General features: G+C 34.1%; 1 protein-coding gene across 4 annotated transcripts in view; it reads right to left on the bottom strand.

Moving 5' to 3' along the window:
• The window catches only part of CNTN1 (contactin 1), a 393997-nt gene that overhangs the window by 83070 nt on the left and 284823 nt on the right, over nt 1–26104 (bottom strand). For 2 of the 4 annotated variants that reach the window (XM_025403303.1, XM_025403304.1), the window contains exons 15-16: nt 24571–24691; nt 2591–2749 (exon numbers count right to left, since the gene is read on the bottom strand). In XM_025403303.1, coding sequence (XP_025259088.1) covers nt 2591–2749; nt 24571–24691 — 280 coding nt within the window. Of the gene's footprint in view, nt 1–2590; nt 2750–10862; nt 12053–24570; nt 24692–26104 lie in introns of those variants that run through there. The other 2 variants (XM_025403305.1, XM_025403306.1) reach the window with 1 other exon arrangement.

Here is a 26104-nt window from a genome sequence, read left to right as displayed (position 1 = left end):
ATGTAGTACTGTAATAGCACAAAAGAGGAAGAATGAAATAGAGCTATCTAGGAGAAACACTTTCATATTCATTGAAATTAAACTAATAAAATTATAAAACCTATTCTGTTAAATCTGGTAAGCCCTAGAGTATTCATTAAGTTTGTATGTGTTTGATTATACACATGTATAGTGAATATAAACTTACCCTCGGAGCAGGATTACTTACACACACACACAGTGAATATCATCAAAGGAATTAAAATGTTACACTAGAAAACGCTCACTTCTTCCAAAAGAAAGCAGTGAACAAGGAAAACAGGAACAAAAATAGTAAAATATTTAGAAAGCAAAAATACAATGCAACTACGATCCAACTGTATCAATAATAACATTAAATGTTAATGGATTAAATAATTCAATCAAAAGGCAGACACCATCAAACTGGATGAAAAATTCAACTAAATGTGGCCAACAGAAAACATACTTTAGATTCACAGACCCAACGTCAATGAAAGCAGAAGAATTGGAAAAGATATATAATGGAAATAGGAACTTTTAGAAAGCAGCAGTGGCTATTACTAATATCAGAAGTACCCTATTTATTTTATTATACTTTAAGTTCTAAGGTACATGTGCACAACGTGCAGGTTTGTTACATATGTATACATGTGCCATGTTGGTGTGCTGCACCCATTAACTCGTCATTTATATTAGGTATATCTCCTATTGCTATCCCTCCCCCCTCCCCCCTACCCCAAGACAGGCCCTGGTGTGTGATGTTCCCCACGCTGTGTCCAAGTGTTCTCATTGTTCAATTCCCATCTATGAGTGAGAACATAAGAAGTACCCTATTTAAAACACATCTCCTACCTCCCCATTCCTCTTTTCTGTTGTTTCTCTCTAGCGTTCATCACCACATGACTTACTATATATTTTAATTGTGTATTGGCATCTCTTCTACTATAATATAAGCTCTTTGAAGACAGGTTTTGTTGTTCTTATTTTGTTCACTGCTGCTCAGCTATACATACTGCATCTAGAATAGGTTCTGGCACACAGTGGGGACTCAATAAACATGTTTAAAGAATGAGCACTGTGGGCCCTGATCTAGGTGCTAGAGATAGAAGAGTGAATAAAACAGTTTTTACCTTCATGTAACCTACTTTCTAGTGGGAAGCATATTTAAATTGAGCTACATAGTAAGCATACATAAATAACTAATGCAAATGATTGCAATTAGTATTTCTTTTTCAGGGCTAAACCAAATTTAAACCACTTATTTATTTTAATGGGCTAGATTTCTAATAGTTTCATTATTATCATACTTTTCCATTCTCTTCAGAAAAGTAGAAACTGCTTATGCTTTAGGTTTATAAAGCATCTAAAAGGTTTTAAATTTATTTTTCAGATGGACTGATTTTGTCAAGAATATTTACAGATAATTCTTAAAACAATAAGCATAATGTAATAGAAATATTTCACTTGTTTCTAATTTATTGCAACTTTATACACTTAGGTGGGGAATCATCTGATGTTAAAATATATCCTAAATCCTTGCAACAGACTTCAAGTTTATATTTGATTTATTTCTCTGGAGGGGGAGAAATATCAAATAGAAGTAAATTTAAATTAAAACCTATTAGTGAGCAATACAAATATTGGCATTTGGGAATGGGATTTCCATTATGTTAAGATAAATCTAAAATGAAAGCAGATTTGGGAGATTTGAATAATTTTTTTTTTTTTTAGTTTTTTTAAAAGGAGGAACATTTTATTCACCACTCATGTCTCTTTTCTTTTCTTGTGACAACTGGGAAAATATTTTTATGTCTCCTCTTTTCCATCTTAAAGAATTCTGGCAATGACAAGTTTGTTTAAAAATATTGTCAAAAGTTACAAAGAAATTATTTTATCAAAAAGATCTTCAATCTTCCATTTTACAGGAGAAAATATATGTATGGATCTGTGATATTGTAGGCTAGTCATGACAAATGGCAAAGTTGTAGACAAAGGAAAGTACCCACTTACTCTTAATTAATTTTTCCTGATCAACTTTGGAAAATCTTAATATAAGAAAAGAAAAAGGTTGAAAGATCCAAAATGTCTTTAAAAATCTGTTTTGAGGAAATTCAAACCAGGTCAGATCATTCACATAAAGGGTTATAGTAGTAAGATTTGGATGCTTAATTTAAGATTTATGATCAATGTGGCTTTTTAGAAATTCAGAACTATAGTACATATGTACTCAAATAAAAAGGGTCATAAATAATGTGCTATGAATGCTATTTGCTCAAAAACAGACTTCCCAGTGATTTTGGGGGCAGTAAATCTCACACAAAACTCAGGAAACCCAGGAGGCCTCATTTTGCTTTTCATTATAGGTTGATTTAGAAATGATACTTCTTTTTCTATAGCTTTAACACATTTAAATGTGTAAGTTCCATGTAATTTTCTTCACTACCAAAATATTAGAATAAGTTTTTAAAAATTTAAGAAAGAAAGCCTTTCAAAGTAGATAATGACATTTTTAAAACCTCCAAATTTTTGTTTTTGAGAAAAGAATTCACTTTGAAAACACGCACGGATTAATCAGACAAATAAAACTCACCTGTCTTTGCATCTTTCCAGTCATCTGAAAGAATAGTCTTGGTCTGGATAGTGTATTTAGAGATAGGACTATGATTGTCTGAACCACGGCTCCAAGTAAGTGCCACAGAAGTGGCTCTAATGTCTTCTATTCTCAGACCACCTGGAGGGCCTGGAGGGCCTGAAATGAAAATTTGGGTAATGAATCAGTGAATCCCAACTAGTGAGTTAAACACACATTAGAATACAAAAATGTCTTCTAACAATTAATCTGAAGAACATTTGTACAATATAATCAGTGTGTCTGCATTTCTTTTAAATATAGATTATAATAAGTGATATGATTTGTAGTTTTCACTGAATGATTTCATGTGTCTCTTTTTAAGGAAGGAGATAGATGCTATCATTTAAAAATGACATTGATATGTAGGTGTGATAATCTCTGACTCATTATATGCAATTGGCACCAAGGGGACCTAATGCAGATTGTAGCATAGTATGATTTAATGAATTCTTACTGAATGCATGAATCAGAGATGGTAGCGCAATTCAGTTTAGATATGGGAACAGTTGGTCTATTGTCATTCTGTCCTCCCCACCCAGAACTGAACACATCTTTTTGTTCTTTGATGGTTTTTTTTTTTTTTTTTTTTTGAGTTAGGGTCTCACTCTGTCACCCCAGGCTGGAGTACAGTGGGGTGATCATGGCTCACTGCAGACTCTGCGTGCCTCCCCAGCTCAAGGGATCCTCCCAGCTCAGCCGCCCAAGTAGCTGGGACTACAAGCACTCCACAACACCCAACTAATTTTTGTGTGCATGTGTGTACTTTTTTGCAGAGACTGGGTTTCACCATGTTGTCCAGGCTGGTCTCCAAGTTCTGGGCTCCAGTGATCCTCATGCCTAGGCCTTCCAAAATGTTAGGACTACAGGTGTGAACCACCGCACTGGCCCACACACTTTCTTATAACTCTAAATGTTATAGGTAATTTATTTTACTTGAAGTGGAAATTTCTGGGAATCATTTCATGTATCATTTTGCATAATACATTTCATGTTATAGTCATAAGAATAATATTAAAAATGTTTCTAGTTATGTAATATATAGAAAGTAATTGACAATTCAGAGATATACCAGTAATGCTCTTAAAACCTCAAATTATATTGAAGAGTCTTAGAAGAATTGTTCTTGTAGAACAAAAATCAATGTTAAAAATAGGTTTTCATAGATGCTTCATGACTCAGTACCAATACTATTCCTTTATCCTCTCAGCAGTGCACTGTGCTGGGAAATAGAAATTAAAAGATAAATGAGACACAACTTTTTGGGCTTTGAAGAGCTTCTTGTCTTCAAATAAAACAAATAAAAATAAGAAAAAAAAGTCCTTTAAGTGGTGAGGTCCTTAAAAAGCTAAAGAAGCCTCTCAGTTAATAGACAGCTCCCAGTATAGACATTTCAGAATGTTTATAACTAAACATGCATATCGCCTGTTCTATTTGCACCAGAAAGGAGTCCACCCACAACTGATTTAGGCATATTGAATATAATAATCAATAATTTTTATTAAGTAGCACCATCATTTTTCACAATTAATGTAATACTAAAGAGGACATTTGTTTTTATCTTTCAGCTGAAATATATACGTTTATATTTATGTATCAGTTGAGTTGCTTAGCTTAGATGGCCTTTTTCTTTATACGAACATTGGTATTTGCAGAGAGGTATGGCCAACACCCTAAACCTCCACTATTTCCTTATAGTGGTCCCAAGGAAGAAAGTGTGTGCAGATCAACAAAAACACATCACCACTAACTAGTAACACAAGACACATACCCTATCAATGACAGTAAATTTTATTATTTGGAAATATATCACATAAAACTATAAGAAAAGCAAATAAACCTTTATAAATTTATAATCTATAATAGTATACTTAGACTTCTTAATGTTAAATAATTGAAAATAGACACACAACAGAACACATTTGATATTCAGAGAGAACATATTGCGTTTTTCATATGTAAGAAAACACATTGAAATACAGTGTACATTCTTGATCAGAACCAAGAAGTTCATTACTTCACATAATGCAGCATCCTAAGTCAATTACTAAGTAGAATATCTTAGAGTGTTAAAATAAAAAATTAGAGGTGAATAATAAAAGAATTTTTCAAAGGAAGAAAAACACTGTAATACATGCATTCAGATACTTTTTCTGAGCATAGGGGTATGACATTCAGAAAATGCTAAAGGGAATTTAAGACAAAATTATCATAGGTTAGTCATTAACCATTAAAGTGTAAATCATTTCCCTGCTGTTGTTCTCCGATGTTCTTGAGGTGTCAAATGAATAATATTTCATAAAGGTCAGAATAAAACTGCATATTATTAGTGTATTTGTTGAGACATTATATGCATAATAATTCAGTCATCCACTCATTTAAAGGTAATATTGTTGAGCAAAACACTATAACTATACTTGTCCATTGCTTTCTCGGATATATATCTGGCCTATGGTAGGTTCCTCATAAATATTTGGTGTATAGATAAATGAATTTATTATAATTAATGTTCAGGCAGTTCTGTAAACATAATTGTCATCCATAGTACAGTCTTCATTTTTCCAATTGTTTTGAAATACTGTATCATCATAAAGAGCTGGAATTGAGAAGACAAATGGAAAGGGGTGGGTTGGTATCTTCAAAACCCTGGTGTGGGAATATTACTCGGTAATGGTTCCACTGATATGAAGTAGATTTTTCCATCTACTAATTGTCTACAAATTTCTCCAAAAAATGCCTGAGAATAAATAATACTATTAAAGTCATAATTATATTAAAAAACAGGGATTTTAGAATTAAGATAGACTTAACTTTCAATTCTGTGCCCTGATTTATCTTGGGCAAGTTTCTTAAAATCATTAAGCTCCTGTTTACTCATCTGTAAAATAAGAGTAATAAAAAAGTCTGGTAACTCACACCTATAATCCCAGCACTTTGGAGGCCAAGGCAGGTAGATTACCTGAGGTCAGGAGTTCAAGACCAGCCTGGCCAACATAATGAAACCCAATCTCTACTAAAAATATAAAAATCAGCTGGCATGGCAGTACACACCTATAATCCCAGCTACTCAGGAGGCTGAGACAGGAGAACTGCTTGAACCTGGGAGGCAGAGGTTACAGTGAGCCAAGATTGTGCCACTGCACTCCAGCCTGGGTGACAGAGTGAGACTCTGTCTCAAAAAAAAAAAAAAAAAAAAAAAGATGATTGTTAGGACTGAAATAATGTCCTTACAGAATGTAGTTCTCAGCCTGGTCCACAGAAAGCCATCAGGAAACCTTAGCTATTAACAATATTATTATTATCATTACATCTTTAAAAGATTTCTGGGCATCTTAGCTACCTGGCAGGAGTTATTAATTAGTACTTTGTCAGTCATTGTCAAGGATCTGTTTACAAAGTATTCATTTACCACTTATTACTTAAAGCAGGGACAGTAAACCAAAATAAAATTCTAAGCCCCCCAACCATCTGAAAGGAACCTTTCTCTTGGCAAGTGCATTCCAGAAGTAACCTGAAAAACTAGTTCAGGCAGTGATGGGAAGGGGCAGCCAGACATGCCTCATTATACCCTCTTCCCTTTGGGAATTATTGATAGAACAGACTTCTTAACTCTGATAAGAAGCATTTACAATCTCTTTTCTGAAGCTTGCTACCTGAAGGCTTCATCTGCAGGAGAAATCCTTGATCCCCACCACCCACAAGTCTGTATGGTAATACAGACATTCTTTTCTATTGATAATAACTCTTTCAACCAATTGCCAATCGGAAAATCTTTAAATCTACCTGTGATCTGGGAGCCCCCCATTTTGAGTTGTCCTGCTTTTCCAGATGGAACCAATGTACATCTTACATTTGTTGATTGATATCTCATGTCTCCCTAAAATACATAAAACCAAGCTGTATCCCAGCAACCCTGGGAACATGTCGTCAGGACCTCCTGAGGCTGTGTCACAGGTGCATCCATAACCTTGGCAAAATAAACTTTCTTGAGACTTGTCTCAGATACTCTTTGGTTTATAGGACAACATAGAAAGTAAAATGTTTTCCAGTAATTTTGACGTAGGTGAGGAAAATTTGGGAATGTGAAGACACTCTGTGTATTAAGGAATGAGTCTGTGGCAAAAATAGAGCATGGAGACAAACGTGGACAGTCTGACTTCAACCCAGGGCCAGCCCTGCAGTGTCTCTCAGCAGGAAGGTTTTCAAGCAGTGTAGGCTGATGTTACTTGCTTATTTTTTTGTTTAGAATGGACAGAAAAGTGTTGAGGTAGAAAATAAAATGACAAAGCTACTTGGTTCTCAGTACAAAGGAAGGCATTTAGGAACTGACTACTCTTCTGATTCTTTTGTCAAAGAAAAAAACCCAACCATACATAATTCTAACCCTGAGTTAGTTTGTTTCTCCCTTCCCTCCCCTCCTCTCTCCCCTCCCCTCCCTTCCCTTCCCTTCCTTTCCCTTCCCTTTTTTCTCTTTTTTTCTTTTTTCTTTTTTTTTCTTTTCCATTACCATGTACTCTCAATAAATCCTTCAAGGAAGCCAGGGAAAATGTAAGCAAATGGCCTGATGCATGCAGTTTATTTCACTATTACTCTACTGATATCTCCTTCCAGTTTCTTAGGCTGTTCTCAGCCAGATAGCTAACAATTCTAAGAACTATTTACCCCAAAGTTAACATGAAAGAGAGAAATTGGTCAGTTGAAAAAGACCATTGGAATCTGATCTGATTTTAAATGCCTAGATACATTAGATGACAAATTAGTCTTCTCTTTTTTTTCCCTTTCTTTGACTGTAATTATTAAAGATCTGAAGTGGTGAGGGGAAGAACTGAAATATATTTCTGACTAGACCTGGCAAAGTCTTTTTATCTGTTTTTCTCACTAACATTCATATTGGGGAGTTAGAAAGAGGTGAAAGAGGAGAAAAAGAACAATATGGAGGAGGGAATAAAAAGTTATTTAAAGCATGCTTTTTGTTTTATGCTTTTATGAATATAGTTTTATCTTCACTCCTCTCTTGTCACCACCTCTCCCTACCCCATGCTCTAGAGTTTTTGAAATACATTTTATTACACTCATATATCATATCCCTACTATTTCTGCTGTTTCTGTTTCCTAATTCTTCCAAATGCTGACAGGATGTCATCAAGAGAGGATACCACTAATTGTGTTCAGCCTATCCAGCTGATTGAATTCCTCTTTCATTGCAGTTGGCAGGACAAACTTCAGTGTTGATTTGTTTGCTCCTTATTTTCCCATTCAAAATCAGTGTTCAAATTGCTATGCTTCTTTGGGCTACCTTTCTGTACTTCAGATGGGGGCTGCCTCTATGGACTATTCTTTCTTTCCTATATGCATGACCCCCTCTCTTACTATTCTTGTTTTGCACCCATTAATTCTTTCACTCTTACTTTAAAAATCCCTCTTAGAGAATGCTGACTGAGAATGTTCCATAAAATTTCACCTATGGGCCAAACAAAAATAATGATCTATCAAAGTCCTTGTTAGTGTTATGTTTCTTACCTTGGGGGTTCTTCAAAATTGGCTAAAACACAAGTCTACAAACAACTACTGAGACTTGTTTCTGTCACTTTTTTACCTAGTAAAGGACTGGGGAAATGGCCTGAATGATCTCCTGTCATTCATGGTTCAATGCAGAGTCTCATTTGCCACATCCCTACTCTCTTTCTCTAAATTTCTTTATGTTTTCAACGTTTTTACAATTAAATCATATGCTACAGACAGATAATAGAAACATTTCAATATTTAAGGTAGATCACATACATTTAAGAGTCCACTAAAACCAATATATATATTTAAATAATCCATTTTACAAAAGGATACCGAAGACTTGAAGGGCTGTTGTCAGAGAGGCATAGCTAATCAGTGACAGATTACAGAGACAGGATCAGAGACAGGGTTTTCTGGTATAACATGCTCGAAATGAGATAACATCCATTTTCAAATTCAGATTATACAGCTTAAATGTGCCTGTCTGCAAAAGACTTCCAAGTAATTACCTGGATGACAACAAGTCTATACTATTGTTCCCTTTGAACTTGAACTGCTAACAATAAAAAATGTACATGGTATAAAATTATTAGTGATTCAAAAAGGGGAAATTTATATTGTATATTTTACTAAAAATTATGCTATTTTCTGAGTACTTATATCAAAGTCACTGCCAAATCTTTTATAGTTCTTACCAATAACCTTGTGATGTAAGTGCTCTTATTTTTCCTATTTTACAGGTGAGGAAACAGACAGGAATAGGTTAAATAAAATGGCCATGTTCACCCAGCAAGTAAATGTCCAAGTTAGAATCTGAACCCAATTAATTTGCCATGGGACCAAATTTTCAACAACTATCCGAAAAGCAATATCTCTTAAACAGCATTGTCAGTATCACACTCAAAAATGTTATTAGGTTTCTGTTGCTGACCTTTCTTTTTGGGGAAAATATGAATTACTTTTGTAAAAATGAGTATTTTGGAAAATATGACAAGAACTATAATATATTGATCATAGCTTTTTTATTTTTTATTTTTATTTTTTTATAGAGATGAGGTTTCACCATGATCCTAGGCTGGCCTTGAGCTCCTGGGCTTATGTGATCCACCCACCTCAGTCTCCCAAAGTGTTGGGATTACAGGTGTATACCATCATGCCCGGCCGATTGTGCCTTTTTAAATCTTTGTTTCTGTGTTAACTCAGATAAGTAAAGATAAACACATCATCCATTTATAAATTCATATTCAATACATTCCCTCTCTTTATTGATCGCTATAAAGATATTTGGTAATCTTTCCTGGATTTTACTAATGTTTTTAGAAAAACATACCTATGTATGAACAAAATATAGATTTGATTTTTACTAGTTCTCATTCATATGTAAACTAATTTTAAAAAATGAGAAATGCAGTTGTTTATCAGTTCTGTCATTTCTGCTTTAAAAATGTAGTAACGTTCGATGAAGAAGAATTTAGACATTTGAGGAAAGATAGTGAGAAAGCAATATATAAATTTTCCAAATGACCATTCACATATTATAAGCTGACCATATTTTCTCAATAATCAAGATTTTTTTTTATAAATCAAATTGGATAGAAAACTAGAAATTAAGATCCTCGTGTCTCAATTTCTAAACAGGATGTAAAGTAGCTGTGAGTACACCGCACGTATCATTTGAGTTGGTGCCACTACTTAGGTAGTAGCCCTAACCAGCTCTCTCCCTCTTAAACACTGGCTTTCTAAACAACCATAGTGGGAAATAAATCCCCGAAAACTACTGATTCTTTGGGGAATACATATAGCACATACATTTAATGTAAATATTCATGCTGCAGAACTCGTGTAAGTAGGAAAAACACTGGTGACATTCTTTTTTCCACTGATAATTCCCTAGTAAGTAATTAAAAGCAAAGCACCATGTACAAATATTCTGTGATTCACTGTTTATTTTTACCAAAATGACAAATTTCAGTGAAAAGTCTGAAATGTTAAAGAAACAAAAAACTTTTCAGAACCATTTATCCTCCCTTTTTAAATCAAGTAATCATAAAACTGAAATTGCTGAGTGGCAGTCATATTAGGGCAGGAGACATTGTCTTTACTAAGGAATGTCAAAGTCTCATTATTGCAGGCCTGTTCTTGCCTTGAAAATTATCTAAGACAATGGCTCTAATATCCTATTTTAAAATGCAAATCAATGTTGTGTGATCATGTTGATGTTTGAAGTTGTACTAAGATGAAGCTGAATATTATTAAATATCTCTACCATTTAATAGGAGTGTGGTAATTTTCTTAACCTCTGGTATTGATAAAGGTAAATTTAGATCCCAGTTAGAAATAAGAACAAGACTAAAGGAAGAGAAATGAATCTGTATAATTATTCTACTTGATATTGATATAGTTTAAGGTTGTCCTTCATTTTCTGGTGTAAGTCACATCTGTCCTATGATTCCTTTCACATTTTTATTATTTCTTTAAAAAACAATATTCCTATCTAGTCTCAGTTGTATAATTTCAGTATGGACTACATAGAAAGATGCCCTTTATATGATGCATACATGTCTCCATGGTGCTGTTTACAGACACATGAAAATTCTCAAATTGATTTTAAACATCTTACAAAAATGACAATTAATCTGGATCTCTAGTCTAAATTCTAAGATAGCTCCATTTGGAACAGTAATTGAGACTAGAAAATATAAAAGAAAGAAATAAGTAACATATTGAGTCAGAGACATTTATTTCTTTATGATAACTGATAAATTATTTTAAAACTATATATATATACACATATAATAATTTAAGAATTATATTCATTTCCCTCAAAGCTTTCTTCAGAGTTCTTCTGACCACAGAGAGAATTGCTAGATGAAGTAAGTGAGAAATTCATACCTAAACACAAACCTGTCTAAGAAAATCAAAATTATTTATTGTGAAGTAATAAGAATTGTAAGCACATCTCTTTCACCAAAGGGGGAAAGTGAAGGCATTTTCAAACAATAACATTTAAGCAGTCCCAGAAAGAATTATATACTCCTCAATTTTAATCATCCACTTCTACTCAAGTCCTTCCAATAAAAATCAGAACATTCTACCAAAAAGAAAAGATCTACAAAAGCTGATGGCAGGAATCAATAAAATTAAATATGAATGCATGCTGTTAATGGCTTAGTCGTTCTTTACTAAAATCTTGCTACTCAGATGAGGGTTTCTTCCACATGCTATCCATTTTCACTTTCCAATTCCAGGAATTGTTCCAAAAACCCTACAAAGCCATGGTAGGACTTCAGTTGTTTACTGATGCTTTTCATTCTTTCATGCCAAAGAATATGTATGGCACTAGGATTAAGAAAAAAAGACTGCCAGAGTAACGCCCCTTTTAGCTTATGTCCTAATTATGATGACTCATTAGAGAGTTTGACAACATTGTTCATTACCTGCTTGAATAAATCAAACAGTACATTCAATGGCAATACTCCTGTATTATATAACTCATCAGTTCTTCATAGATTTTTCAGATAATGAGCTAATTTCTGAGCTATATAATTTCAAAGAAAAACAGGACATGAAAACGCAAAACTTGGCCATTATATAATGTACTGAGTTAGTTCACTAGGCATTTTTAAGGTATTAGTGAAGCATTATAGTTATATTTTTAAAAATATTTATGCTCAAAGTATGTTTACATGTTTCAAAAGGGGAAACATACTCTAAGAACTAGGCTGGGGGTAGGGGGAACTGCAGAATCTACAAGATTGAGTTAGTCAAATCTAGTATAATATGTTAAAAAAAAAAAAAAAAAAAAGTCTTGCACAGAAATGGTGAGTGTCAACGATCACCAGGTTGGAGGCAGGCTTGCACAGACGGGGAGAAAGGAATCCACCATGTTTTTCTCTCCACCTTTTCTGTTTTTACCTGCAAGAGGAAAGATCAAGGCTGAAGGGAGAGTGTGGATGCCCAATTAGGGGCAGCAAGCCATGTACTTGGGGGATTTGCCATATTTCCTTGATGGGTAAGTTGAAAGAATGAACACAGAAAGGTATCTTCCCCTACACGCTGAGGAAAGGGGGCCAAAGGGAGAAGACTGATGCCACAAGCTATGGCCCAATTAAAACCTTTCCCTCATACACAGTGACTGACTTTCTAAAGACCAAGTGTTGTAACTGAAGTCTCTCCTCAAAAAACAAATGAAACAAATCTCATGGATCCTTTGTAAATTTCATTCCACATAGTGTAAGTCTATCTACTAAAACATATGCTTATGCCTTGAAGACTTCTAAGAAAAAAAGTAATGAGGATAGATTGAAGCAATGGTTCAAAAAAGTTAATGGTTGAGGCTGTGTTTTGTGAGAACTGTCTTGAGTTATATTTTATTTATTTCTCATGTCGATATATACATTCATAGTAAAGGGAAGGAAGTAAAGCAAAATATTTATAAAAAGTTGCCATGAACAATGTATGGACTGTAACTATTCATACTCTCTTTCATAAATATGGAATTTGAGGCTGACAGTGATTAATCGACTAGCCTAAGACCACAGGTTAGGTAGGCAAAGTGGATATCTAATTGGTTTACCAAGGGCCACAGCTTTTCTATCACACCGTGCAAATCATTTAACAACAGTATGTGTATAATGTGTATAATGATACAGCATTATTGTTCTAGAAAACCATGTAATTAACAGAGTGATCACCTACCTCATTCCCCTACGCGTTACTAAGGATAGTTATTATTAGAATTATACCATTTTATAGCCACTACTGCCCCCTGGAGATAGCTATTTAAATAGAAGAAATAGCATCTAGGAAAACTTGGCTGTGCTGACTGCTTGTTGTAAATTCAGTCCTTACTGTAAATAGTAAAAAAGGTCATAAGACTCATTTGACATTTTAAGCATATGAAATTTTAAATCCTTTTGATGAGAACTGAAAATGCTAATTTTAGATATAGTCTTTTTTTTTTTCTTTTAGACGCAGTTTGGGTAGTTTTTGCTATTTTACCAGTTTGCTTCTCTGTGATTTGAGATTTTAATTCTGAAAAGTGGGGGCTATGAACAGTCACCAAGGGAGCCTCCCTAAACTCCTCCAGAGAAGGGTGCCATTTCCTTGAATTAGTCACTGTATCTATCAGACAATGTAGGAAGATATCAAATAGTGGTCCTCCAAGTTGCTTAGACCCTACACATCAGTGGGATCTGACATGTTTCTATCAGTAACAGTTCCTTTCTTCTGGAGAGATTCTCAGGAATGTGTGAAGGAGGGGTGGAGTCAAGCTGTCATTGTTGAGTGCCACTAAGAGTGCAGGGAGCAGATGCTCAGAAGTGGGTTCTTCAGTGTGATGGACCTTAGACCATTCCAGGAATAATTACACAAGGGATTGCTACACTCTGGCATATCACAAGTAATTTGCTACTAATAATATTGAGAATTCAGAAGTTTCTGCATTTTTTTTCCAAAGGATAAAGTGGATTCAAAGTTATCCCTGTAGCATGCCAACTCTCACTCACTTGCATCCCAATGCACTTTCAAGTGAAGGTGTTGGGTCTTCAGGGGTGCCCTGGGAAATGCACATGAACCTCAGCCACTCCCTTATGTCTTCCCATGTACACACAGTGATCATCACTGTTAACTGACATTAGGCAAATAACAATTAAAATAGTGTTGTGCTTTTTAGGGTAAAAAGGTTTTTTGGATTTATGCCAGGATCTGCAATCAATTATGAGAGTATTGTGTACAGTTAAACGTGATGACGGAAAAGCGCTCTGGCAGAGAAAAGATTGAGAACTACTCCCTGCTGCTCTGATCTAATGGGGTATCCTAGCTCAGCGTCAGTTGCAGAATACTTAAATATTTCTTTCTCTCTCTGTGTATGTTTCATTTAATCCCAATAGTGACAATTACAGTTGCAGAAGCTATTGTAGGAAATCAAAAGCACTAAAATCTCTCTGTAGCTTCATAAACTGATCATGAGTTTAGAGGATAAAAGCTTTCTCTGAGTTTCCTTCATTCTAATTTGTGTAGGTGTCCAAATTTTTGTGACCAAATTAAATTTCCAGAAACTGAGTGGGAAGCAAGCCTGCAAAAGGCTCCATCAAGAAAGCATTGCATAGTAATGAGACTGGAAACGGCAGACTGCACAAAAATCATAGGTAATAAAACTGAGAGGGATTTTACGTCGTTAAGTTTTTTCTTGGTTATATTTTCAGCAATGAGGCTAAGGTGTTTTTGTCTTATTTAGTAAAATGAGCTGAAAAGGGAAGCTATTAATGAAATTCTAATTTTAAACAAGCTAAAATGTTACTCTACTCTCTAACTTAACTTGGAATTATCAATAACTCAGAGTGTTGAGGGAACGATCTAATTAATTTGACAAATTAAAGCATGTGCCAACAATGATAGAGATGCACAATACAAAATTATATTATCTGACTTCTGTCTTTGGGAAAGTTAAACATCAAGAAGGGAAAAGCATGTTCATGTAGTTGAATTTGGAACACTAGTATCTGGCCACATTCTGGCTTTATAACTGATAGTTGAAAATATATTTTTTTTCTTTTTTAAGCTTCCTTTGCCTATGAAATGGAAATAACAGTCCTTGTACTACCACCTCATAGCAATTTTGTAGGACGACACGGTAAAATTTATAGGAAAGTCCTATAGGTATAGACATTATAATCTCAGATTTTTAAATACTCTGAATGAACTATTTTTAACTGTATGAATTATATGTTATTTTAAAAAAGCAGGAAAACACACATCAAAATTTCATTCACCTATTTTTAGACCAAAGAACACATTATAAAATCAAGCTTTCAAGCCTTCTAGTACAATTCATTTACTGATTATGCTACTGTAATTATAACTGTATAAAGTTGACTAGTTGAAAAAAATTAACTACTATAGTTTCCCTTGTAATAGGCCAGCCATAAATATAACATGAGCAAAAATAAAATAGCAAGATCAGCATCAGTCACTTTCTATAGAATAAACATTTGTTGCCAAGAAAGTAAAAGGCCTGCAGTTTAGCTTTTCCACATTGATTATTTTATCACATTGAATACATTTGAGTTAATGTTTAGTTATAGTGTGCTACATCCATGAGCTGGGTGTTACACCTGAAATTAGACTGTCGGCATTCAAACCTTGTTCTTCCACTTAGTAGCTTTATGACCTTGAATGATTAACTTAGCCTCATTAGATTCAATTTTCTCATGTGTAAAATGAATATAATACAGTAATGATACCTATCCTTTAAAATTAAATCTGATAATGTCTTTAATAAATGTTATATATCCTTTTATGATATAATCAATACATGTTATATGACATATCTTTTATTATAACATGCTATGTAGCTATATTATGTCATATATTATACATTAAATTATATAATTATATATTTTTATTTTATATTCATCATTTTATATATATATACCTTTTCACAGTCTAAAGATTTGAGTTGGAAAAATACAGTATTTTACCAACATAAACCACAATTACTTTCAAAATATGAACTAGTTGCCATTTATTCATATTCATCGAGACTTTTAGGTATCACTGATTATCTGTATTGCTCTTGAACTTTGACATTATTGGCATAATTGTAGCCTAATTTGGCATAATTGTCTGGTAAATACGCATGGATGTATGAATCAATATGGAGCACTGAAGTGGATGCAGTGTCTAAAAGATCCAATGGCCTGCTAAATTCTGTAAAGCTTTCCTACTGTCTCCCTGGAATCAAACTGAGTGGTAAAAGGGTTTGTTTGTTTGTTTGTTTGAAACGGAGTCTCTGTCGCCCAGGCTAGAGTGCAGTGGCACGATCTCGGCTTACTGCAGCCTCTACCTCCTGGGCTCAAGTGATTCTCCTGCCTCAGCCTCCCAAGCAGGGGGGACTACAGGCATGTGCCACCACACCTGATAATTCTTTTATTTTTAATAGAGATGGGGTTTCACCATGTTGGCCAGGGTGGTCTCAAGCTCCTGACCTCGTGATCCAACTGCCTTGGCCTCCCAAAGTGCTGGGATTACAGGCATAAGCCATTGCACCAGGCTGTTGATGATGATGATGATGATGATGATGATGATGATTTGAGATGGAGTCTCGCTCTACTGCCCAGGCTGGAGTGCAGTGGCATGATCTTAGCTCTCCTGGGTTCAAGCAATTCTCCTGCCTCAGCCTCCCCTGGCCGTTTATTTTTTCAGGGAACCATGGATACACACTAAATGTGCAGCAAAAAAGAAATTCCAGTTTGCCAAAAGTTGACCAGTTTGATTATAAGAGACCCGGGAGTAATTAATTGCAGAAAAGAAGAAATCCTCCACGGGAGCTTTTCTCACTGATCTCTAGTGAGGAGGGAAAGAAAAATCTAAATTTATATTAGCACATGACATAGTATCTTCTAACCTTCATCTTTTAAGTTTTGAATTTGTAAGATGAAGTATTAATATAGATAATTTTCAAGACCTATCTTAAAATTTAAAACAATATGACTCATTCTGAATAAATTACATATTTTGTGGACATATTTGAAAAAAATTGAGTGTACATCAATTTACACTGAACTTGCATTGAGAAATACAATTTCAAATTATTGATGTACTTTAAAATTCCAGAAGTAATTGGGAAAGCCGTCATTTTGACTAGAGTTTTTGTTTAAATAACCACTAAGTTCTAACTTCAAATTTTCTAAATTCTGTATATTATAACCAAATGTGCATTTCAGCTCAGTAGTTTAGCTTTTATGTATTACAATTATGGAGAACCAGCCCAATCATATTTCCTTGATCTGAATTTGTTGATTCTCAGTGGGAAGGGGAAGGCTTAATTTCTGGGCAAGTTTTGCTATCAATGGAAGTATTGCTGTGGTTAGTGCAGAGTGGGGTCAGGATGGCTCAGAATGGCGCCCAGTTGTCATTGTTCCAGCCAGTGTGGGCAGCAAGGACCATTTTCCTGTCTCAGTCCTGCGAGGCTGATGAGATGGAATCTTTAGTCTGTCTCTGTGGCAAGACTTCGTTGGCCAAAGCAAGTGGAAAGCAGAGGCAATTATCCAAATATCTGAGGTAAATGTGTGTTTTTCTGCCCCAAATACTTGAAAAACTACCTCAACCATTCTCTTTGATTTTGACTGTGATGATTTGGACCCAGATCTTTCTGCCTTTGTATGTGTGTCTCTTTTCTGGATCTCTTCCCGTGTGTGTGTGTGTGTGTGTGTGTGTGTGTGTGTGTGGTGTGATGAGGTATGTATACTTACATGCCTGTTTAACTTGGTGTGTGTATTACATAGAACCTTTATGTCTATTCTTCCCAACTACATGATAATTAAATTGCTTAATTTAAAAGTCCTTTTTAATTTATTTTGGCCTGGCTTACCTTAATAATAATTTCAAACATAAACCCATATTTGCTTATTTAAGAAAATGTTGAATGTAAAAATTCTTGAACACAACGTGAACATTTATGCTAGATACCACAGAAGCCTAAAATCTGATTTACCACCAAGAGTTCCAGAAACTTTACACATGGCAACATACTGTCCTGTGGCCCTTATTAATATCCAATGTCCCTGAGCTAGTCATACAAATAGAACCCTAAATAATCCACGAATTAGAGATTATATCTGTTTATAATGCATGTCTTTGGCTTTATTTTTTCCTACAATATTTTAAAAATTATATATTTTGTATTAGCATATGCTAGATAGTGGGAACAGAAAGAGCAAAGAGCAGAAACTGAAATCAATAACTTTTACTATTTAGTAAAAATTAGTAAAATAATTTGTCCTACCAGCTCCAGAATAGACTTGATAATCTTTCTGGTATAGTGAGTTTTAGAAATTAACTATAGCTTTTATTTATCCATACTTTCTGGAGAAAGTCTAGTACAATGAGAAGGCTGGACTGGGGTCCCAAGATTATTGTTTGCCACCATGTAGATGGGTCATACAGGGAAGGAACTCTTTCTCTCAGAGTCCAAGTTGTTAAATGAAGGTGTAGGAACTTTCTAGATAACCTATAGGATTAATTCTACATTTAAAATTGTATTTTCAAATTTGAACATAAATGCAGAGATTTCATGTAGTTACTGTGAAAAAGTGGTAAGGAGAAAAGATGTAACTAACACATGATTTGCCAATAAAAGGACCATTAGAACACTTTTATCTTAGAGAAAGAAAATGTTTATCTATTCCATATTTCTTACAAAAAAGAATAGTAATTTGCCTGGACCATCATCTCCAAGTAAATGCTTCAGAACTAATTTTGTCTGGATAGTGAACAGTGGGATACTCTGGATATTAACTCTGCTAATGTAAACCAGCTGGGAATAAAATACTCAAGAGCATTTTCCATAAAAAGACCTTTAGGCAACTATTATAGAACTTTAAAATACTACAATATTATCCAAACTAAAACGTATATTGACAGCTTCCATCAGGCTTATTTATTTGTTCCACCGTGTTACCTTAACTTATCCAAGAGTTTAAAAATGGTTTAGTAATCAACCAAATAGCCTTCTTAAGAAAAAATCTGGTAACCACGTCATTAGGCTAAGCAATAAAAACCTTAACAGAGTATATCAATAAAGATGACCTCTAGCTAATATCTCTCTCCATTCTGTAACTGTATTTTTGCCTTAGAAATAAAGTGGAAAGCTACACACACACACACACACACACACACACACACACACTCACTCACTAACGTGGTGTTTTCACCTAAATACAACTCCACATAAGGTAAAAATAAATAAACTTCTAATGTAATAATGTAAACAACACAAACTTCTTTTGAGGATAAAATGATTTACAGGGTTTTCTTATTATTTGTTTTAGTTTCAGCTACTGTTTTTCCAAAACATTTTAAAATTCTATATAGCATATGTTAGAGTTGAGAACCAGGCCAAAAGAAAAAGTTTAGATAGTAAAGTCATCTTATTTTTCTTTTGTTTGCTTTTAAACTCAGATTTGAGTGAAGAAACGTCATTTAATGTAATATATAAGATGTAACAAATATATAGTAGATAAGATATAATCCTAATTGCATTTTCTATTTTGGCAATTTCAGTGGCAAACATGTTTTGTTCACCCAGGTGGCAGGAAAGTGTTCCTAAAAGCCAGAAGCATTGCCAAAATATTTATAATACATCAGAAATACCAGAGAAAGTTGTAATACATGTACAAGTTAAAGCCTAATTTCTTTTTTATTTGGGTTTTTATGGTCTATTTTTGAATGTTGTCCAAAGGTGCACTCATGAATGAGAATTTAGATTTGGCAAGCTGCACATAGGTTTCCAAAATAAATCTTGCTGTATAAATCCTGCAAAACTTTTGCCTCTAAATGACACTCTTTTTGCTGAAGAGCTTTAGAAATGTTGTTTACTAAAAAATATTCAAACAGGGCTGTTCACAAGCATCAGACACTCACTTGATGAAGCAACCTGAAATACACTTTTATGAGACCTAAGAAGTAAAAATTTATTGCAACAACAGAGGAAATTTGTATCAATACTCTTAATGTGGATTTTTATACGAGAAACCTAAAAACATCTGAAGTACAATACCTAGTTCTTATTTCAAAACGAAGGCAACATAAGGCAACATATTTAAGGCCTTTAAATATTAACATTTTAAATATTAATATTAACATTTTAAAATATAAATATTTTAAACATTTTAAACATAAGGCAACATATTTAAGGCCTTTATTAACATTTTAAATATTAATATTAACATTTTAAAATATAAATATTTTAAACATTTTAAACATAAGGCAACATATTTAAGGCCTTTTAAATATTAAGTAACCTATAGTGATTTAAGTTCTAAATTCCTTCCGCTATATTATACAGACCCCTATCTTAAAGGGGTGATTCTGAAATTACTCTTTCTGCCAACAACATTATTTCCAATTGATGTCAATATGTGTTCTTCATAGGAAAAAAATTAACTTTCACAAAATCTTCTATAAACTATTTAAATATCATCATATCAAGCATAGCATTTTAATCTTTTGCAACCATACCTAGCTTATTTTTGGTTTTTTGGTAGAGAAAAAAAAAAACAAAAAGAACGGGTTTTTGCCATGTTGCTCAGGCTGGTCTCGAAGCAATCTGCACTCCTTGGCCTCCCAAAGTGCTGGGTTTGCAGTTGTGAGCCACCACACCTGGCCATCAATTTTCATTTTTTATATAGATTTGTATTTTATTTATTTAAATTTGTTAGAATCCTTAGGGGGCTGTGTTGAAGGTGTCCTATTTCAGAGTAGATAATCTGCTTTTGCCAGGGTTGTGAGGACACAAATGTTTATTTATTTATCTTCATCTTCAATTTTATATGTTAGACCTCCTGAACAATAGCGTTTGAAGAAAGTTACTCTTGCAAAAATAATCTCTATACTGTAGAAAGACTAACAGAAATATTGCCAAAGTTAACAGATATAACTCATGTAAAAGCCAACTGTGGAAAAGAAAAGTGAAAATTACATGGTCAATAGAATCTCGTGATTTGAAGTTGTTTGCAGAGCTGGAGGATCAGACAATGCATGCAACTTCACTGCCCTCTTTTCCTCAAGCATCTTTGGACCCAGTTAGATGGTAAATAAATTAAAGTGCTATAGCTTTCCATAAGTACACATTTATGCTTTTACAGAATTATAATAGTTCATATCTGATTATGAGGAACATTTTCTACAGATTGTTTTCCTTTGGTGACAATTGCTACTGCTTTCTTCATTTCTAAACCCATACATGACACAAAAAACTCACAGCGGGAGTGTTTGCTCTCAGTAAAAGGCCCCAAAAAATCAGATCCAATGCTACATTTTCCATTGACTATATTTTTCCTATATTTAATTTTAGTTTTATATTTACAGGCATTCAGATTTAACCATTTGACTGCTTACATTCTAAGCTCAATATACACTAAAAAGGCAAGGAATAAACTAAAACACATTTTTTTCTGATATAAGTTACTTTCATCATGCTGTATGCGTATACTCACACTTGCCCACCCACAATTACAAATGCATGCACACATGCACACACACATGTTGATTAGGGCAGCAACACTGTTCTTACTATGTATTCATTTCCTTCAGGGTGATGTAGGCTAAAAGAAATCCACAGTCTTTTTTTTTTTTTTTTTTTTTTTTTTGAGACGGAGTCCCGCTCTGTCGCCCAGACTGGAGTGCAGTGGCCGGATGTCAGCTCACTGCAAGCTCCGCCTCCCGGGTTTACGCTATTCTCCTGCCTCAGCCTCCCGAGTAGCTGGGACTACAGGCGCCAGCCACCTCGCCCGGCTAGTTTTTTGTATTTTTTTAGTAGAGACGGGGTTTCACCGTGTTAGCCAGGATGGTCTCGATCTCCTGACCTCGTGATCCGCCCGTCTCGGCCTCCCAAAGTGCTGGGATTACAGGCTTGAGCCACCGCGCCCGGCCCACAGTCTTAATTATGTCTAAATATTTATACTTTTGTTTCAGTCTACTGATAAGGCATAATCATTTATACACAGAACTAGTTTTGTTATTAAAAAATTTCTTAGTGATCCTCAGATGAAATTGCTTTCCCCTCTACTCTGTTTACTATCCTTCTCACTGCACTAATTTCAGCAGCTGCAGTTCAGATTACCGATATCTGAATATGGACTAAAATTAGTCCCTCTCAAATATGGAAAGTTCTTATAGAGGTCTACTGTCTACTATATAGCATATTTAATATTTTTTATAAACATGTAATTTTGAAGGGTTGAATGCAAATTGAATCTTTTAAAAGTAATTCACAATCTAAATGTGCTATTAGATTTAACTACATGAAATTTATTAGTTTTTTATACTTTTGCATGAAGTGAATAATCATCTCTTCAATTTATTTTATTAGAGAGTCTTGATCTAGATGGGGAAATAAAGAATAGATTAGCTTTTTAATCCTGTGGGACATTGCTGGCTACAAAAATCTTATGAAAATTACAAATCATTTTCTGAAGAAAAGGTACATACAAATAGAATTTTATGTACAATTTCTGGAGGTCCATGGATCCCCTAAAGCCTGTACATAGACTCCAGGTTATGATTTCCTGAACTAGATACAAAAGTATAATTAAATGAGTAAATAGACCAATAATAATATCACTTAAGGCAGGGCATGTCTTATACATTACTCACCATTATTATAAAAAATAAAAACAACTGTTTAATTGTATACCTTCTGGTTTAAATATATAAAGCATATTAGAACATCTACTTTATATATGTTTTTGACACAAGTTCTGCAATAGTCAAATATATTTGACTATTTCAATTGCAAATTTCTTTTGCTATGAAATGAATACTTTTTCTATTATTAGAAATAAAGTTTGAAGAATGCTTATGACTCTGCTGACTTTAACAGAGGTAAGCAGTATTTTCATTTACCTGTATGATTTTATTAGCAGCCTACTATAGTGCAAGGACTTAAAATGCTGTACCATATTTCTACTGAATGTACTCAACGGGTTCTGCCACTTTAAGGCATTTTTCCTGGGACTAAAAGAAAATACATTTTTATTTCTGCATAATATCTGCTATAGCTTCTTTTTATTGACTCTCTATAAAAAATACACATAGTGGTGATAATTAATTTCCTAAGTATGTGTGGACAGTAACATGACTACCCTTGCATTTTATCTGTAAAACTCCTCTTCACTCTGAATATTACATTCTATGATAATACTACAGTAAGTTTACTAAAATGTAATCATGCAATCATATGAACACATTGATGTCCACACATTGTGACATAACTCCTACTGCAACATTAATGCTAATTATTTTCATAAGCAAGCAATTTCAATTAAACATACACTTTGGCTACTTCTGGAAATGACTTAACAGCTAGTGGTCTGACTAGGAAGAATAGTGAACTAATCCCTCTAATTCCTTTCCCTAATAATTCCTGAAAACAATTAATGTCCCAGATAACAAAATACTTTAAATGAAAATACTGAACCTAAATGAACTTTGTTTGACTTAGGATTTTGCAATCTCATTTTTATTTGCTATTATTCAATAAGTGGTTTATGGAATGTATTTCTAAGTTCATTCTGATGAAGAAACTTCAACTAGACTTCTTATAACTCTATTGGAGAATATATTCAAATGGAGTAAAAGGGTTTTCAGCATTTGCCCTGTGTTGCTTAGGGACCCCATATTAACATTGCTCTAGAGGGAAATGCAGGAGCTGCATGAGACCGAATGAAATTATATTGACTCAGGTGTGGAAGCAGAATTAAGCCACAAATATCATTTTATTGCTTATTTCTCTGACAGTGTGAAAAACAAAGGCAAAATGTGCAATTAATGTTCAATAAATATTTTTAGTAGGTGAAATGTGAAAAAATAGTAATTTTAACTGACACTGAGACAGAAAGAAAGAGAGAGCTATGAAACAATGCAAAGGAACTCTGCCATTCACTAAAAAAATACATATATGAATTTTACAACTTAGGAGAGGAGCTAACTGTGTACTGATTGCTATAAAACATATAAGAGAAAGCAATGTATGTTATGAAAATTCAGAAGATAAGAGCTCATATTGGGGAAATCAAGAGAAGGATTCATGAACTTAGTATATACTTTAGCTAGGCCTTGAAGGATGAGTAAGATTTGGGTAACAAATGATAAGAAAAAGACATGGAAGGAATACTGTGAATAAAGCAAGTGACATGGAAGTTAAAGGGTAATTTTGTGGATTAGTTAGATGGTTGGAGTTGGCTACATGAAGTGAGACATTAAAGGTAAATAAGCTGGGGTCAACACATGGTAATTCTTGGGTGCTAAGCTAAAGGGCAGTCAGTGAAGAGCTATTTATTTTAAACATGGTGTGCTGTGTTCCCAGCCAGCCTCACTGCTATGGCAGTGGCCAGTAGCAAAGGGGTTGCATTTTTAATAAATGTGTATTCCATCACAATCTCAATTATATTATTCATAAGAACAAAAACACTAATTTGAAAACCAGCAACAAATAAAAACATGATACATGTATAAATTAACTTTACACTCTAAGACAAAAAATATATAACACTTGAGGTAAAAACAGCATCCGTATATATTTTTTTCCATAGAAATAAAAAAGGAAACAGCACTATACTCAACACACTAAAAAGTATTAGCAGGAAATGAGAGCTTTTGGTAAGTCTCAAAGCATAAACATTTAGTAGGAGGTATGTGGCGAAACTTTCTAGAAGATATGTAGTTAGTAAAACAAACAAAATCAGCGTTGTTTACTACTTGTCTGGCATAGATCATTCTTAGGCATGGGAAGAAGCTTAAGCTCCATTCTTAAGCATGGAATTGAGACTCTAAATATATAAGAATTTGCACTAGAGTTACCAGAAGATTATACATGTTTATGCAAGTCAAATACCTTTGGTTTTGTAATTTTAAAATGTCGAAACTCTTACCTCTCACTACAAGGTCAGCTGAAGCTGAAGAATTGTCCACAATTGTCTGGGCAGTGCATGTGTATCTTCCAGCATGTTTCAGCTGTGCGTTTCGGATGAGCAGTTCCCCATTGGAATCCAGCTGTTAGCAAAAACAGCAATTATTCAAATCAGTACATTTTTCACCAATTATATGGCATTTAAGTTAGAAGAGGTAGGTTTTTTTCCCCTGACAAAATGAACACCACTTAAAGAATGTGTTTTAGACATGCTAACTGTATGTCCTTGCTCTAGGCTTCAGTTTCTCAACTGAAAAATAAAGTGAATAATTTATTAATAGAGTATTTTTTTAGCTTTCATATCTTTAACATTCTATTATTTCCACAATCAGAGGGTTATATCAAGAGAAACTCAAGGGATGAAATTACTTCATTGATATCTCTTAAAGAGAAACATGAAGGTCTAATAAACATAGTTTTCAGTATCAATGAGTTCAAACAAATGCTATATGGTTTGGAAGAATGATTGATTTGGTTTCACAAAGCTGATTTAATTGACTAGTTTTAATATGCGCCATAGTTCATTTTACAAAGATACTAAATGTTTGCAGAAATTGAGAAAATGTACAATCCTACTAACAAGTACTCTGTTGCCAAATTATAAGTTCTGTGAGAACAAGAGTTTTTTGTTCGATGCTCTATTCTATTGCCTCCAGGAGTTTTCAACGCATAGTTTTGAGAGTCTTGAGAAAATTTTGCTTGTGATTATGAGACACCATTTCAATGTAATTTCCAAAAGTATCTAATAGTTATTGAATGCCTACTCTATACCAGGTCCTGGTCTGTGCAAATATATACATACATACACACATACACACACACACACACACACACACACTTCAATCCTTTTCTGAGAACTGCCCTATGAGATAGGTCTTACTATGTCCATTTAATTAACAATAAAAGTGAGACTTAGAGATTCCAAGTAATTTAACTAAGATAACTAAGGTCACTCAGCTTGTATGGTAGCGGGAGCATGTCAAAGTTCATGTTAATTATCTCCAAGATATTTTCTTAGAATTAAAACTTGGAAAACTCAATTTTTAAATGGACATTTGGTTTTCCTGTGAACCAAAAATATTGATTAACTATTTCAGTCATAAGTATCTAGATACCTATGATGTATCATGCCTGTTCATGGAGTGAATGTTTTGTTTCACTATAGGTTCTACCAATAGCCTCTTCATATATTATGTTCCCTCCAGTTCTTGGAAAACACCTGGGCTTGCATCCCGTGCTAGATTAATGAGGTTAAGAATAATAGCTGAGCGAGCATACTGGTATAGTTGGTTGAAATAAAATACTAATATCTCCACATAAAGAACTGATCAGTGGCCACACACCTTATTCCCTGATATTAGCCAGTCTTAATTTAATGTCAGTTGAGATCTTCTGGTCCCTTGAGGTACAGATTGGCCGAAAATCGAAACAGTTCCCAAGATTTCTACAAATTCCTGGAATAGGGGAGTTTTCTCCTTCTGTCTTCTTAGTCTGTT

The sequence above is a fragment of the Theropithecus gelada genome, chromosome 11, assembly GCF_003255815.1.
Source record: "Theropithecus gelada isolate Dixy chromosome 11, Tgel_1.0, whole genome shotgun sequence".
NCBI lineage: Eukaryota > Metazoa > Chordata > Mammalia > Primates > Cercopithecidae > Theropithecus > Theropithecus gelada.
Note: the sequence above shows the minus strand (reverse complement) of the source record. Positions and strands in the feature narration are given on the sequence as shown.